Genomic DNA, 15,796 nt, shown 5'->3' with positions numbered 1-15,796 from the left:
CCTGCTGGGCTCTGAGAATCATAAACGCAAACCACTCACAGGCCGAAGAGATCATCAGGTGGTTCAACCAGTGGGGAAACTGAGGCGTGGGAGGGGAAACAACTGACCCGGGCCGCACAGGCCAGGCACAGTGATGACAGGTTTGCTCCCAGCTCTAGGAACTTGCTCTTCTGGGGCTGCCTCTGCCTGGTCCCTGTCCCACTAAGCCCCGGTGGCCCGTCCCCCGCTCTCCCAGCCCAGGCGGCCACCTACCTGTTGAAGAGACCCAGGCCATAGCCCCGGCCCAGGAAGCCTTCGGGCTTTCCCAAGGGCCACACGCTGTCGGAGGAGGACGAGGAGGACAGTCCTGGAGACCAGGGCTTAAGTGTCACGCTCCCTGGGGAGGCAGAGGACAAGTCAGGAGCCTCCAACGGGCCTTGCCGCCCGGCCAGGGCTCTGCCTGGTAGGGAAAGGGGTGGGGCAGGCACCACAGCCCCGCCATGAGCCCCGTGCCCCCCACAGTTACCTGTGATGTCCGACATGCTGCTGAAGGACCTGGCGAAGAAGAGGAGGCGGGCAGGAGGTGAGGCGCTCAGGGCTCTCTGTCCCCCTCTGCCCCCGGTGCCCCCAAGAGGACAAAAAAGGTCCTGCCATCCCCAAACAAACGCAGGCTAGACCTAGGGTGCTGCCACCCCGCTCCCCTAAAGTCACATGTGACCTCCGTCACACGTGCCACAGCTGTCCCCGCCTTCAGGGCCAGCTTCTTCTGTGCCCCCTCCTCCGAGGAGCCCCCCCCGACGTCACCCCCCCATCTCGCTTCGTGTCTTCCATTCTCTGACTATAAGGTCACCTCTCCAATGAGGGCGCCCTCCCCAGACAGGACCTCAGAGAGCACATGCTCCCCTCAGAAGGCCACTGAGGGGCCCCATGGGAGACCTCCCACCCTGCTCTCTGCTCTTCCCCTAGGGGGTGACCCCGGCCTGAGGACGGGGCTAGGCCGAGCCCTCTGCGCCCACGTCACCTCCTAGGCCCCCGGAGGGCCATCTGGGGATGGGCCTCCAGGTCCTGATTGGCTCCAGGGCTCCCGGGAAGGGCCGCAAGTAGGTCCACCACCCTGGGGCTCCCGAGTCACCAACCTATTTACCTCTTGGGGGGCTCAGGGTCCTCCTCTCGCTGCCGGCGGAGGATGGAGCCCGCGCTGGGGGGGAAGGGCAGGATGGAGAGGCGGTTGATCTCCTTCTCGCTGTCTGTGGCCTCATCCTACAACACCAGGGCAGGGCCTGGTCACCCCTGCCCAGCCCCCTGCACCCCCGGCTCCGTGCCCATTCCACAGACAGGACCCGGGTCCGGACAGGAGCAAGACCACAGCTGCGGGCGCCCGGCCTGGGCAGCGCCCCGCGGGCCCTGTGTCCCCCTCTCCCACACAGTGGCACTGGGAACGAGCTGCAGCACTCACTGCTACCGGCTTTCCCGTGGGGGGGGCGGGGGGTCATACCAAGGTGTAGGGCTCAGATCCCGAGGTGCACGCTTCCCCCAAGGCAGCTTCCGGGCCTCCCGGGGGGGAGGGGAACTCACTGAGGCTCCAGGTGCTGCTGAAGTTGGAGCACAGAGAGTGGGAGGAGGCGCAGGCCTAGAAGAGGAGGGGAGGGGAGGGGAGGGGACGAGCAAGGTTGGGCCCAGACCAGCCACACAGCCAGTTACAGCCACACCCCAGGCCCAGGGCAGAGCTGGGCCGGGGGAACCCAGATTTCAGCCCACAGGAGGAGGAACAAACAGGACCAGAAGAGGAACAGTAACAGCACTTGGGCCTGGATAGAGACCCAAGGAGGGCCCCTCCCAGCCCAGGGCCCACAGCACTTTCCATTTTTTAAAAAAAGTGCTTTGTATTGTAATGGGGCTTGAACTCAGAGCTTAGCTGTTTTGTTCAAGGCTGGTGCTCTATCACTGGAACTACACCTCTATTTCCAGCTTTTGGCTGGTTAGATGGAGATAAAGAGTCTAGCTCCTGGCTGAAAGTTAGAACAGAGCACTCCACCTTTTGTCAGCGCTGGGTAGGTACAGGAGAGAGTGTGGTTCCAGCAGACACACTGGCAAGTGAAAAGGCCCTGGGGCAGGACTAAGACTCATTCCAGGCTTGTAAATGCTGAGTCACGCAGAGCTGACTACAGGGGACTAGGAGATCAAAGAGTCACTGAAGGTCCTGACACGTGAGTGGTTGCAGCCTCAGGTCTTCTCTGCTTCCATCCTGGCCTCCTTGTGATCAAGCAACCCAGGACAGGACAGGACAAGGCCCCCGAGGGGCAGCAGCTGGAGGGCTGGTGTCTGATTTACTCAAGGTTTGGAGATTCTCCTCTCCAGGGCTGCCTGGCTGACCTAATGCATCCCCCAACCCTCTCAGTTCTGAGCCTGAAAGGGATTGACTTCCAACCTACCCTGTGCCTGAGGACTGTCTTGCATCCTGTGGGCTTACAGACAGACCCAGCACCCATGCTGGCCCATGTGAGTACAAAGACAACTCACAATGTAAGCCTAGAATCCTGGTCACTCTAGCAACTGAGATCTGGGCTGGGAATGTGGCTTAGTGGTAGAGCGCTTGCCTAGCATGCATGAAATCCCGGGTTCAATTCCTCAGTACTACATACACAGAAAAAGCCAGAGGTAAGGCTGTGGTTCAAGTGGTAGAGTGCTAGCCTTGAGCAAAAGAAGCTCAGGGACAGTGCCCAGGCCCTGAGTTCAAGCCCCAGGACTGGCAAAAAAAAAAAAAAGACTGAGATGTGAGGATCATGATTTGCAGCTAGCCCAGGCAGGAAAGTCCATGAGACCCTTATCTCCAACTAACCACCCACTCACCACCAAAAAGCCAGAAGTGGAGCTATGGCCCAAGTGGTAGAACACTCAGGGACAGCATCCAGGCCTTGAGTCCAACCCAGTCCCAGCAGCAAGGAAAAAGCAAAAGAGAGACAGTTCAATTTACCCTTGTGTCCCAGAAACTCAGCCAGCCGTGTGCCCCATCCTGCTCACCGACCACCCCACTCCCAGCTACAGGCCTAGGCAGCCCCCCCGCCATGCCCCCCCCACCTGAGGGCGCCCAGCCTCCCCCGCCCCCAGGCTGAGGCTCACCTTGAGGCAGGAGCCTCCCTGGGTCCGCTGCAGCTGCGCCTCCAGCAGGGCCTTGGTGCCCTCCAGGCCGGTGAGCCTGGTCAGCAGCTCGTCCCGCTCGGCCTCCAGGCCCCGCACCTGCTTGCGGTACTGATCCTTCTCGATGAGGCTCTGTGAGTACTGCAGCTGGATCCGGTCACGGTTCTGGATGGCCTGGAGAGAGCCAGGGGAACCCCCCGCTGAAGGAACCACAGCGGGATGGCCCTCGTGCAAGAACAGAGCTATGATGCCGGGCCGGCGGCTCACGCCTATCATCCTAGCTACTCAGGAGGCTGAGCTCTGAGGATGGCAGGTAAAAGCCAGCCCAGGCAGGAAAGATGAGACTCTCATCTCCAGTGAACCACCAGAAAATCAGAAGTGGTGCTGTGGCTCAAGTGGTAGAGTGCTATGAGCTGAAGAGCTCAGGGACAGTGCCCAGGCCCAGAGTTCAAGCCCCACAACCCCTCCCACCACCACCACCCACACAAAAACAACCATGAGCCAGGCACTGGTGGCTCACACCTGTAATCTCAGCTATTCAGGAGGCTGAGATCTGAGGATTGAAGTTCAAAGCCAGCCTGGGAAGGAAAGTCTGTGAGTTTTTTTTTTTTTTTTTTTTTTTGTCCAGTCGTGGGGCCTGAACTCTGGGCCTGGGCGCTGTCCCTCAGCTCTTCAGCTCAAGGCTAGTGCTCTACCACTTGAGCCACAGCGCCACTTCCGGCTTTTTTTCTTTTTGCTTATGTGGTGCTGAGGAATCGAACTCAGGGCCTCAGGCATGCAAGGCAAGCGCTCTACCACTGAGCCACCTTCCCAGCCCGTCTGTGAGATTCTTATCTCCAATTAACCAGCAAAAGACCAGAAGTAGAGCTATGGCTGAAGCACCAGCCTTGAGCAAAAAAATCTAAGAGACAGTGCCAAGCCCAGAGTTCAAGTTCTAGTACCAGCCCAGAAACCTTCCTCCTCCATCTCCTCCTCCTCCTTCCCGCCCAGGGCACTAAGGAATCACCTCCCCCCCGCCCCCACGCCTTGACAGGAGACAAGGCTGTGATGCCAGGAACTAAGCCAAAACTTCGGAGAATTTCTTTCTCAGCACATGCCTGAGGCCCCACTCTCCTGGCCAGTCAGGGAACAAGGATTCCCAAGGAAGGGTGCAGACACAGCTCTGTCACTGCGGAGAGCGCCAGTGAGGTGAGGGACTAGACTTGCAGAACTGAAGGACAAGGCAGGGCTGGGGCAGCAGCCTGGTGACGTACCGAGGGCACAAGGGCCCTGCTGGGAAGTGGCCTGGCTAGTGTCTGAGGCCTGACCCCGGCTGCACCCCGGGGCAGCCAATGTGAGCTTGTCCCAGTGTGAGCAAAGAGAGGCTTCAGCCCCTAACTCCAACCCTGTATACCAGGGCTCTAACTCAAAGTCTGGTTTCTACCCCTTAGCTTTGCCATTCAAGACTAGTACTCTATCACTTGAGCCACAGCCCAGTTCTGGTTTCCAAGTGGTTAATTGGAGATAAGAGTCTCCTGGGGACTTTTCTGCCCTGGCTGGCTTTAAACTGTGATCCGTAGATCTCAGCCTCCTGAGTAGCTAGGATTACAAGGTGTGAGCCACCAGCACCTGGCACAAAGCCTAGATTCTATCCCTTAGCTTTTTCCGCTCAAGACTAGTGCTCTATCGCTTAAGCCACAGCTCCGCTTCTGGTTTTCTGGTGGTTACCTGGAGATAAGTCTCATGCCAGGTGTCAGTGGCTCACGCCTGTCATCCTAGCTACTCAGGAGGCTGAGATCTGAGGATCGAGGTTCAAAGCCAGCCCGGGCAGGAAAGTCCCTGTGACTCTTATCTCAGAAAACCGGAAGTGGCGCTGAGGCTCAAGTGGTAGAGTGCTCGCCTTGAGCTGAAGAGCTGAGGGACAGCACCCAGGCCCAGAGTTCAAGCCCCATAACCGACAAAAATAAATAAATAAACAAAAATAAAAAAGAGTCTCATGGATTTTCCTGCCCGGGCTGGCTCTGAACCAACGATCCTCAGCTCTCAGCCTCCTGAGTAGCTAGGAGGACAGGCGTGAGCCACCAGCTCCCGGCCCCCTTTCTCTTCTGAGAACTAGATCTAGCATCTAGTAGCTAGGCTCACCTGATCCCGCTCCTTCTCCACCTCCTCCAGCTGGGCCAGCACGGTGCCCATGCGGTGCTTGTACAGGTCGCAGTCCTTCTGCAGTGTGCGATGCTTCAGCCGCAGGTCCTCCATCTCCTGCAGGTACTGTGGTGTGGGCAGGGTGGGAGGGGAGGCTCAGGGCCGTGCAGGGGACGTCCCAGCCTGTCCCTAACAGGCCCAGTGAGCTGCCCATGCCCTGTGACACAAGCCCATGTGCCTAGGCCGATGGTCTGAACCACTGCCTGGGGCCTCACCCCCGCAGGCCAGGGCACCGGCAGAGGGCAGGGGGAGGAGTGGGCGGGGAGGGGGCGTGCCCTACCTTGTCCCGCAGCTCCTCGGCCCACTGCAGCTCCCCCTGCACGGCGCGCAGCTTCTGGCACAGCTCTTGCCTGCTGTCCTGCGCTTCACGCCAGTCATGCTCGAGGATGTCGAGGAGAATGCGCTCCGAGCCTGGGGCCCCCGGCCGGCTGGCTTCCTGGGGGGCCGAGAGCAGAGCCACCTCAGCCCTCATCCCCCCACATACACATACACCCTCCCTCTGCCACCAAGACCTAGCGAGGAGGAGAGTCGGCGTGGCAGCACGGGCCTGCCCACCCTCCAGGACACGGCGGGGTCACAACATGAGGTGCACCCAGGCCCCAGCACGCAGGACAACAGCTGGCGGCTGCGGATCCATCTGACACCTCTCACATACAATTGTCAAGCAGTTGACCATAGGCCCCAGGTCTAGCCCCTAGACCCACAGCCCAGCCAGTACCCCAGCCCCACCCTCCCTTTCTGTGTGGCTGGCCCACTCCATCACTGACCTAACAAGAGATGCCAAGCAAGCACTCAGCCTCAACCTCTTCAGAGTCAAAACCCCTCCACAAACCCCAAGAAGGACAGGCATGGTAGTGTGTACCTGTAATACAAGGACTCAGGAGGCTGAGACAGGAGAAAAACTGTTCAAGGCCAGTCTAGGCCACAGAGCCAACCCTTATCTGAAAAACCCAATGTCTGGGGGATGAGTATTGTAATACATGCTTATAGTCTCAGCCACTTCAGAGGCAGAGACAGGAGTCTCAGAGTTCTACACATCTCCGAGCAAGAAGCAACTCCTGGGTCATGACACTGCCTGACATCCCAGTTACGTGTGAGACAGGAAAAATGGCAGTTCTAGGCCAGCCCAGGCAAAAAAAAATCATGAGACACCCCCAATTTAATGCACATAAAAGCTGTGTATGGTGGGTGTATGTCCGCCGTCCCAGATGTTATGGGAAGTATGAACAGGGATGCCTGCAGTCCAGGCGAAAAGCAAGACACTGTCTCAAAAATAACCAGAGCCAGGCGCCTGTAATCCTAGCTACTCAGGAGGCTGAGATCTGAGGATCCAGGTTCGAAGCCAGCCCAGGGAAGGAAAGACTGTGAGACTCCTATCTCCAATAAACCACCAGAAAACCGGAAGTGGGCTGTAGCTCAAGTGGTAGAGCGCTCGCCTTGAGCTGAAGAGCTGAGGGACAGCGCCCAGGCCCAGAGTTCAAGCCCCACAACCAACCAAAAAAAAAATAATAATAATAACCAGAACAGGGGCATGGCTCAAGCAGTAGAGCACTTGTCTGGCACACATAAAGTTTAAACCCAGTGCTACCCACACACAAAAAAGATATAATTACTAAAGCAAAAACAGCTGGAGGTATGGTCCAGGGTACACTGTGTGTCTAGTGTGTACAAGGCCCTGATCCACAAAAACAAATAAATAGCCAGGCATGGGCTTTTCATGCCTAATCCTAGCTAATCAGGAGGCTGAGATCTGAGGATCCTGGTTCGATGCCAGCCCAGGAAGGAAAGTCTATGAGATTCTGACCTCCAATTAACTACCCCAAAAAGCCAGAAATGGAGCTGGGCCTCAAAGTGGTAGAGCACTATCTTGGAGACAGAAACTCAGGGATAGTGCTCAGGCCCTGAGTTCAAGCCCCAGGACTGGCACCAAAAAATAAATATATATAGATATGTACTTATGTCTGTATATATGCATATACACGTACATACATACAATAAAAAGCAATGCTGGGCATCCGTAGCTCATGCCTGTAATCCTCACTCCAAAGGAGGCTGAGATCTGAGGATCAGAGTTCAAAGACAGCCCGGGGAAGGAATCTCCCATTAACTAGCAAAAAAGCCGCAAGTGGAGCTGTGGCTCCAGCAGTTAGAGCGCTGGCCTTGAAACCCTGTCCCCATGACCTGGACCCAGCGCCACCCCTACCTGCTGCTGCCCCTCCTGCAGCTCCTGCAGCGAGGCCGTCAGCCGTTGGTTCTCCGCCCGCAGCTCAGACAGCAGGTCGGCGCTGTCTGGCTCCTTGTCCTTGTCCTCAGCCACGGGCAGCGCTCCCCGGGCCCTCCGAAGCAGAGCGCATTCTTCCTCCAGCCGGCTGACCTTGAGCTTGAGCTGATCCACCTGGGGTCCAGGACAGGCGTCAGCTCCCTCCCATGGGACCCCCCTCACCACTGCCCCGGGCCCCAGAGGGGCCTGACAGGAGCCCCACCCCCACCCTCAGACCTGCCTGGAAGAGGGAGCAGGCTGAGCAAACACAGACTCGCAGGGAGGAGGTAGGGGGACAAGGAGGCCAATGTGCCCTCCCCGGGGACCCTGCTTCACCTCTGCTAGGGGCCGATGTGTGATTCACACACTCCACCTGCCCTGCCTCATCGGCATGAGGGGGGACAAGGGGGCCTGTGAAAACTAGGGGAGCAATATCTGGGCCCCATCCTGCCTCAATTCAGGGCAGCCTTGGGCGGTACAGCCCCTGGTCGTACGACCGTCTCATCTGTACCCACGCAGGTGTACCATGTCCCTCTGTTTCCTTGCACACTCAGACCAGGTGTGCACAGGGTTTGGTCTCTTGCCAAAAGCTGAGGCTGTTGGCTCACCCCCAAACTTCCAAGTCCCGCTCCTGAGACTCAAACACAGGATATGGGCACTGTCCTTGAGCGTTTTCCAATCAAAGCTCCACCACTTGAGCCACAGCTCCACTTCTAGCTTTTTACTTGCTGTGTTTTTGTCAGTCATGGGTCTTGAACGTCAGGGCCTAGGCACTGTCCCGAGCTTTTGTGTGCAAGGCTAGCGTACTACCACTTGGAATTAGAGCGCCACTTTCCGGTTTTCTGGTGGTTAATTGGAGATAAGAGTTCACAGGCTGTCCTGTCCTGCTGGCTTCAAACCACAATCCTCAGATCTCAGCCTCCTGGGTAACTAGGATTACAGGCGTGAGCCACCAGTGCCTGGCTATCTTCACCCCTTTAAATAAAACCCATAACCTTTGCCAGTCAACAGAGGTTAGCACAGGTGGAAGTGGGCAGCCGGGCCAAGCCAAGGATGGCTGCACATGGCCGCTCTGCTGCATTCCCAAAGCTCTAAGCCAGCTCCTGTGGGCTCTGGGACGGCCAGGCTGCAGACACACCCGGCCAGGCCATAACATGCAGCTACTGTTGGGGAGCAATCACAGTGAACTTGTCAGGGGGTGGTCCTCCGGCCAGCCTGCATGTGCATGTGGTGCCCTTGGAATCCAGGCCTCAGACAGACAGACAGACAGACAGGCAGGCAGGCAGGCAGGCAGGCAGACACAGACACAGACACAGACACACACACACACACACACACACACACACACACACACACAGGGCCGGTCCATGAATTAACAGTGCACTCCTCCTCCACAAAGACTCGGAAAGATATTCATGACTCCTACATTCCTTTCTGCTCACAAAACATGCTTTGTGATCCTCGGGAGCAAGAGCCAGGCCCAGAGGCCAGCGTGATCACACCCTTCTCCACAACCGCAGCCCCGCACTCCATGCCACCTCCCCCCCCCCGCCCCGCCTGACCCCCCCCCAGCAGGCACCACACCCCATAAGCTCAGAGAACTCCACTCCTGGAGTCTCTGTCGATCACCTGGATACGTTTAATCCTGCATACAAACTCACTTAGCACCAAATTATAGCGTTCGGGTCTCAAGTTTATGTTGCTTAGAGAGAACAGCTCATTAAATTTGCACCTTATAAAAAACATGGTATTAAATCACAGCCACCACACACCTGCCCGAGGGGGGAGGGGACCCAAGCTGCTAAGCCAGGCACCATGGGCTTGTTACCATCCACCTGCCATGCCTTTATAAACTCCCTGACGGAAGAGCAGCAGAAGAAAAAAAAAAAGCTAAGGTAAGCCAGGCATGGTAGCTGACTCCTGTTAATCCTAGCTACTAAGGAGGCCGAGATCTGGGCATCAAGGTTAAAAGCCAGGCCAAGAAGAAAGCGGAAAGTCTGAGAGACTCTTATCTCCAATTAGGCAAAAGGCCAGAAGTGGAGGTTTGGCTCAAGTGGTAGAGCGCTAGCCCTGCGCAAAATGGCTCACAGACAGTGCCCAGGCCGTGCCCAGGCCAAGTTCAAGCTCTACTATTGGCGCACGCGCACGCGCACACACGTACATGCACACAGACACAGACACAGAGTGACCCAGCAAAGCCAGCCAGCAGCCTGGACATTGTGCTCTCTGAGCCAGGAAAGAGAGAGCTGCCCTCTCTCCCTCTGGGGAGAGATTCAGAAAAAGAACAGAGACACCCCCCACCATCTGTGATCCTCCACACCTCAGCAATGCAGAGAACAAAGCAGGACACTCTGCTGCTGGGGAAATGCTCTAAGTGACACCTGTGTACCTTAGTTTCCCCTCCAGGAATGAGGACAACAGCAATGTCCAATCCCAACACAGCACTGTGGGAAGTGGGAAGGGTTTCTGTGCACAGCTGGCACCTAATACCATGCCTGGTGCACAGGGGTTCCCCCTCTCCCCCCCTCCCCGCCCCTTGCTGGTACTGAGGCTTGAACTCAGGGCCTCATGCACTCATTGGCTTTTTCACTCGAGGATGGCATTCTCCACTTCTGGCTTTTTGGTGGTTAATCGGAGGTAAGGCTTATGGACTTTCCTGCTCGGGCTGGCTCTGAATTGCGATCTTCAGATCTCAGCCTCCTGAATAGTGAAGAATACGTTTGTAAAGCACGTACAATCGCGCTGTCATCCTCACCCACGATCTTTCGCTTTGAGGATGAGGAGACTGAGGCCTGGAGAGCAAAGCCGTGCCGTGCCACACTGCTCACTGGAGAGAGAGCTGGGCCTGTGACCGGCATCCAGGACTGCCCACGCCTCTCTGAAAACCTCCTCTTCATGGCAGACACCAAGTAGCTGGCCCATGGTCACCTCGCAACTGCAAACCAGCCACCCACATTCACCTGCCACCTCAACATCCTGATCAAACAGAGTAGCCCGTCACACATAAACCCACACCTCCAGCCTCCCCCAGGTCAGCCCTCATCCACAGGCCCTGCATCCCTGCAGGCCCACAGGCCCACCCGAGGCCCATGGGCTAGGGGGGCTTCAGAACACCACTGGCTTCCTGGAGCCCTGCTGTGTGCCCTGGGCACAGGAAAGCCCTTAGTGCTTGGGGCAGTTCCTTGATCAGAAGCCTAGCGCAGTGGCTCACACCTGTAATTCCAGCGACTACAGAGGCAGAGACCAGGGGACCACAGTTCAAGACCAGTTCACAAGACTCCCATCTCAACTCGTGGCTGAACGCAGCGGCGCATGCCTGTTATCCTAGCACAGTGGCGGGGTGTGAGGGGTGCACTGCGATCATTCCCAGCAACACCGGGGAGCACATGTAGGAGGCTCCCAGCCCGGGCTGGCCGAGGTATAAAGAAAGACCTTACCTCAAATACAACCAATGTAAAAAAGAGGCTGGAAGCATGGCACAAGTGGTAGAGTCCCAGCCTAGCAAGTTCAAGCCCCTGAGTTCAACTTGGTGCCAGACCCTATCTGATAAATAAGCCAAAGGCAAAAAAGTCTGGAGGCATGGTTCAAGTGGTAGAGCACCTGCCTAGCACGCTTAAGCTTTGGTCACCTTGTGACTACTGACATCTTTGTCGTGGGCACTGTCCTGTTACTGTAGGGCACTTAGCAGCACCCCTGGCCTTGACTCCAGATATCCATAGCCCCCCCCCATGCCAATGTTTCATGGGGAGAACCACAATGAAGCAGCTACATAGGACTTGTCCAGGTCAAAAGCAGGTCATGGATGCTAGAGTATGGCACAGCAGCTCACACCTGTACTCCCAGCTACGTGAAGAGGCTGGTGACTCTGAGACACGAGCTTACATTCACATGAACCTCATTTTTTTCCCCTAGGACCCCGGCCACCTCCCCAGGACCTACCGCCAGCTGCAGGTCTCGGCTGCGCAGCACCGCCGAATTCTTCTCCTCGCTGAGCTGGGCCAGGCGCATGGCGATCATGTAGTTCTCGTCCTTGAGCCGCAGCAGCTCCAGGCTGCCGGCCTCCCACTCCTCCCGCAGCCGCTGGCAGCGCTCCTGAGCCTGCTGCTGCTCCTGCAGCCGCTGCTCCAGCCCAGCCCGCTCCTCCTCCAGCACCCGGCCGCGGGTCTGCAGCTGCTGCTCCCGCTGCAGCTGGCTCTTGCGAGCTTCCCGAAGCCTGCGCACCTCAGTCATCAGGAACTGGGTGAGGCCCTCCGGACCCTCCTCGTCTGTCCGGACCAGAGAAAGGATGCTCAGGGCAGGCAGCAGACCACACAGAAAGACCCAGGCCACAAGATCACTGGAGGGAAAGTCTGGAAAATGCTTTTTGCAATGTGAGGGTGGGGAAGATCTTCATAAACAAGGCACAAAATCAGGGGGGAGGGGGGAAAGAGTGGAAAAAGTAGACAAACCCCCTATTTTAAAAGTGTTTAAGTATACAAAAAAATGAAAGAGGCACTGAAGTGAAAAGACAAACAAAAGAATAGAAGAAAGTAGAACAAGTATTAAGGAAAAAACCCTCGGGCTGGGAAGGTGGCTCAGCAGTAGAGCTCTTGCCTAGCATGCATGAAGCCCTGGTTCAATTCCTCAGCACCACATAAGCAGAAAAAACCAGAAGTGGTGTTGTGGCTCAAGTGGTAGAGTGCTAGCCATGAGCGGAAGAGCTGAGGGACAGCGCCCAGGCCCAGAGTTCAGGCCCCACGACCCGCAAAAAACAAACAAACCTCAAAGCCATAGTATATAAAGAGCTCTTACAAATCAGTAAGAAAAGGCAAGTTAACTGAAGAAAAATGAGTGAAATCTATCAATAGGCAAGTCCTAAAGTAAACATGGCTAATCAAGAGAAAAATAACAGGAAGAGTAGCCACTAACATTTGTTCATTTCATCCTTTGTGTCAAATGTTTGTGTCAACTTGACACCACTGTAATATAGATCTTCCAATCACTGTGCCTTTTTCTTGGGGTGGGGGGATGTAGTACTTGAACTCAAGACCTGAGCACTGTCCCTAAGCTCTTTTGTTCAAGGCTAGCACTCTACCTCTTTGAGCCACAGTGCTACTTCTGGTTTTCTGGTGGTTAATAAAAGAGTCTCTAGCCAGGTGCTAGTAGCTCATGTCTGTAATCCTAGCTACTTAGGAGGCTGTGATCTGAGGATCGAAGCTCAAAGCCAGCCCAGGCAGGAAAGTTTGTGAGACTCTTATCTCCAATTAACCACAAGAAAACCAGAAGTGGTGCTGTGGCTCAAAATGGTAAAGCATTAGTCTTTAGCGGAAAAAAAGCTAAGGGACAGTATCCAGGCTCTAAGTTCAAGCCCTACAACTGACCAAAAATAAAAATTAAAACAAGAGTCTCACGGACTTTCCTGCCCAGGCTGGCTTTGAATCAGATCCTCCTATCTCAGCCTCCTGGGTAGCTAGGTTTATAGGTGTGAGCCACGGGCGTCCCGCCTACTGTCCCCATCCCATCTTAAAAAACAAAAACACCGAGACACAGAACAGTCAAGTCATGATCCCAGGGCTGCTACCTAGCAAGCTCTGAACTGCGTCACTTAAGGAAATGGAAACCTGAAACAATATTATTTTACCTATCAGTCTGGGAAAAAAAACAAAACAAAACAAAACTTAAAAGTGATCCCAGGAATTAGCGAGGGTATAACAAGATGAGACTCCATTATAATCCATATATGCAACGAGAAATCCCACTTGGGAAAGCCTCCCCAATTCTGAGCAGTGGCAGCATTTCACACACACACACACACACACACACACACACACACGGTGTTCCCAGCATGCAAAACTGGAGCCATCTAGTTATCCCTCAACAGAGATAACTAAATGGCTTATATCACATGACATGCAGTCTCTTAGAACATGTGCACATGCATGGGAGTGTCATGGAAATGAGCCACTCTGGGGGAGAAAAAAACTGGGTCTCACGCATGCCAAGCCAGGATGTGTGAGACTGCTAAGGCAAGAAAATGAGCCATGCTGCACCAGAGAACAGAGCCAAAGGAGGAGGAAATGCTGCCTTCTGTAATGAGGTTTTCTTTGGGAGGTACTGGAACTGGGGCATGAACTCGGGAACTCGGGGCCTTTGCTTTTTCACTCAAGGCTGGCACCTACCACTTCAGCCACAGCTCTACTTTTGGCTTTTGAGTGGTTAACTAGAATTAAGAGTCTCACAGACTTCCCTGCCTGGGCTGGCTTTGAATCTTAATCCTCCGATCTCAGCCTACAGGTGTGAGGCACCAGCGGGAGACCACCTTTCCTTGTGAATCTAAACTCACCTGGAGACTTTGAACTTTACTTTTCAGGGTTTTTGAGTCAGTGTCTTGCTATGTAGCCCAGGCTGGCCTCAGACTTGTGATTTCTTCTGTCTCTGTCTCCCCAGTGCTGGGATAACAGGTATGTACTACCACATCCAGATGTAATTTTTTGTTAATTTGAGAACCTATAATAAGGGTTGGGAATGTGGCTTAGTGGTAGAGTGCTTGCCTAGCATGCATGAAGCCCTGGGTTCAATTCTTCAGTACTACATAAATAGAAAAAGCCGGTGGAAATGGTGCTGTGGGCTCCAGTGGCAGAGTGCTAGCCTTGAGCAAAAGAAGCTCAGGACAGTGCCCAGGCCCTGAGTTCAAGCCCCAGGACTGACCAAAACAAAAACAAAAAAGAAACTATAAATAGCAGGGCCCCTGTGGCTCATGCCTATAATCCTAGCTACTCAGGTGGCTGAAATCTGAGGATCACAGTTCAAAGCCAGCCGGAGCAGGAAAGTCTGCGAGACTCTTATCTCCAATAAACCACCAGAAAAGCGGAAGTGGCGCTGTGGCTCATGTGGTACAGTGCTTACCTTGAGCTGAAGACTGAGGGACAGCGCCCAAACCCAGAGTTCAAACCCCATGATCCACCAAAAGTAAAAAGAAACTATATGCCGTTGAATTGCTACCATATGGTATTGAAAACAATACCAAGGAAAAGGAGCCCTGCTGTCATGCAGGCTCTGAACCTGAGCCCTAAAAGTGGGGTGCTGGGCAAGCCATTTCAGTTTTGCCTCAGTTTCCCTATTGGCTCAACAGAAATAGCGGCATGCCTCCCTGGCAGACACAGGGTAGGGGGCCTCTGCACATGTGGCCAAGGCCCTGGCCTGACTGCTGATGTACTCACCCAGAATCATGGAGCAGCGCTGGGCGGGTTCTTGGCCGGTGAGCAGCGTGAAATGCTCTGGGTAGTAGAACTCCAGGGACTCCAGGAAGGCCTCATAGCCCCTCTTGCCTCGGCAGCGCAAGATGTCCATCAGTCGCCCTGGAGAGGGGGTGCATCCAGAGGTCGCCCAAGGGCTTGCCCCGGGACAGCTGTGTCTCCCCCTCCACGCTCCAGGGCCCACGTTCCCCAGATTTTTGAGCTGTGACACAGACAGGGGCCTGTCTCAGCACATCTCCCAGACAGACGAGCAGACGCCCCCTCCCCACGCACCTGCGCTGCAGCGCCCCACCCCACAGATGCAGACACAGGCCAGCCAAGGCCAGCCTACGAGGCCCTCATTGTTAAGCCAGCTCTGGGTGGGGTTTGACCCGTGGGCGCAGGGGATGCTCGCAGGCTGGGATGGGACTCGGACCCTTGGAGGAAAGCGACTCCCAGGGAGCACAGCTGAGACTGGGGGAGGGGAGGGGACAGAGGGAACTCAGAAGGGCAAAGGGCAAAAGTGCACCGGAAAGTCGCCAAAGCCAGCAGCTGTGACCCCAGGGTCAGGGCTCGCCCAGAAACCCAGAAACCACATCCACCCCTCGGCTCGAAAGTGGGTCCCGGAAGTGGAGAGGAACCCCCAAGACAGACAAAACCCCGACGCCGGTGTGGGCTCGGCCCGAAGGACGGAGGGGGCTCAGAAGGACGAGGGGGGGACGCCCCCAAACAGTGCACTCCCCCTCGGGGAGACTGAGGCCCGGGGCTGCGATCGCGCGCCGGCCTGAGCTGCGATCGGCGACCCGATGGCCGACCCAGGGCCGTGGAGAAGGGGACCCCGGGCAGGCAGGGGGCCCCGGGGCGCGGCCGGCGCGGCTCACCCGTGCGGTTGGCGCGGCACGGGAGGCGGACTGTGCTCAGCACCTCCTCCTCGTCCTGCTCGTCGATGACCCGGCACTGGCGCAGGTACGGCGTGAGCTTGGCGGGGTTCAGGGCGCGCGTCAGCCGGTGCCGGACGCCCTCG

At 56.0% G+C, this 15,796-nt stretch overlaps 1 protein-coding gene across 1 annotated transcript in view; it reads right to left on the bottom strand.

Annotated features, from left to right (window-relative positions):
• Card10 (caspase recruitment domain family, member 10) overlaps positions 1-15,796 on the bottom strand; it is a 34,243-nt gene that overhangs the window by 9,095 nt on the left and 9,352 nt on the right. Inside the window, exons 5-15 of the mRNA XM_013024803.1 lie at positions 15,654-15,792; positions 14,758-14,895; positions 11,498-11,823; positions 7,502-7,693; positions 5,579-5,734; positions 5,239-5,364; positions 3,100-3,291; positions 1,475-1,609; positions 1,124-1,239; positions 506-534; positions 253-376 (exon numbers count right to left, since the gene is read on the bottom strand). Of these exons, the coding sequence (XP_012880257.1) occupies positions 253-376; positions 506-534; positions 1,124-1,239; positions 1,475-1,609; positions 3,100-3,291; positions 5,239-5,364; positions 5,579-5,734; positions 7,502-7,693; positions 11,498-11,823; positions 14,758-14,895; positions 15,654-15,792 (1,673 nt within the window). The remainder of the gene's footprint in view (positions 1-252; positions 377-505; positions 535-1,123; positions 1,240-1,474; positions 1,610-3,099; positions 3,292-5,238; positions 5,365-5,578; positions 5,735-7,501; positions 7,694-11,497; positions 11,824-14,757; positions 14,896-15,653; positions 15,793-15,796) is intronic.

This window comes from Dipodomys ordii, unplaced genomic scaffold, assembly GCF_000151885.1.
Source record: "Dipodomys ordii isolate 6190 unplaced genomic scaffold, Dord_2.0 Scaffold79, whole genome shotgun sequence".
NCBI lineage: Eukaryota > Metazoa > Chordata > Mammalia > Rodentia > Heteromyidae > Dipodomys > Dipodomys ordii.
Note: the sequence above shows the minus strand (reverse complement) of the source record. Positions and strands in the feature narration are given on the sequence as shown.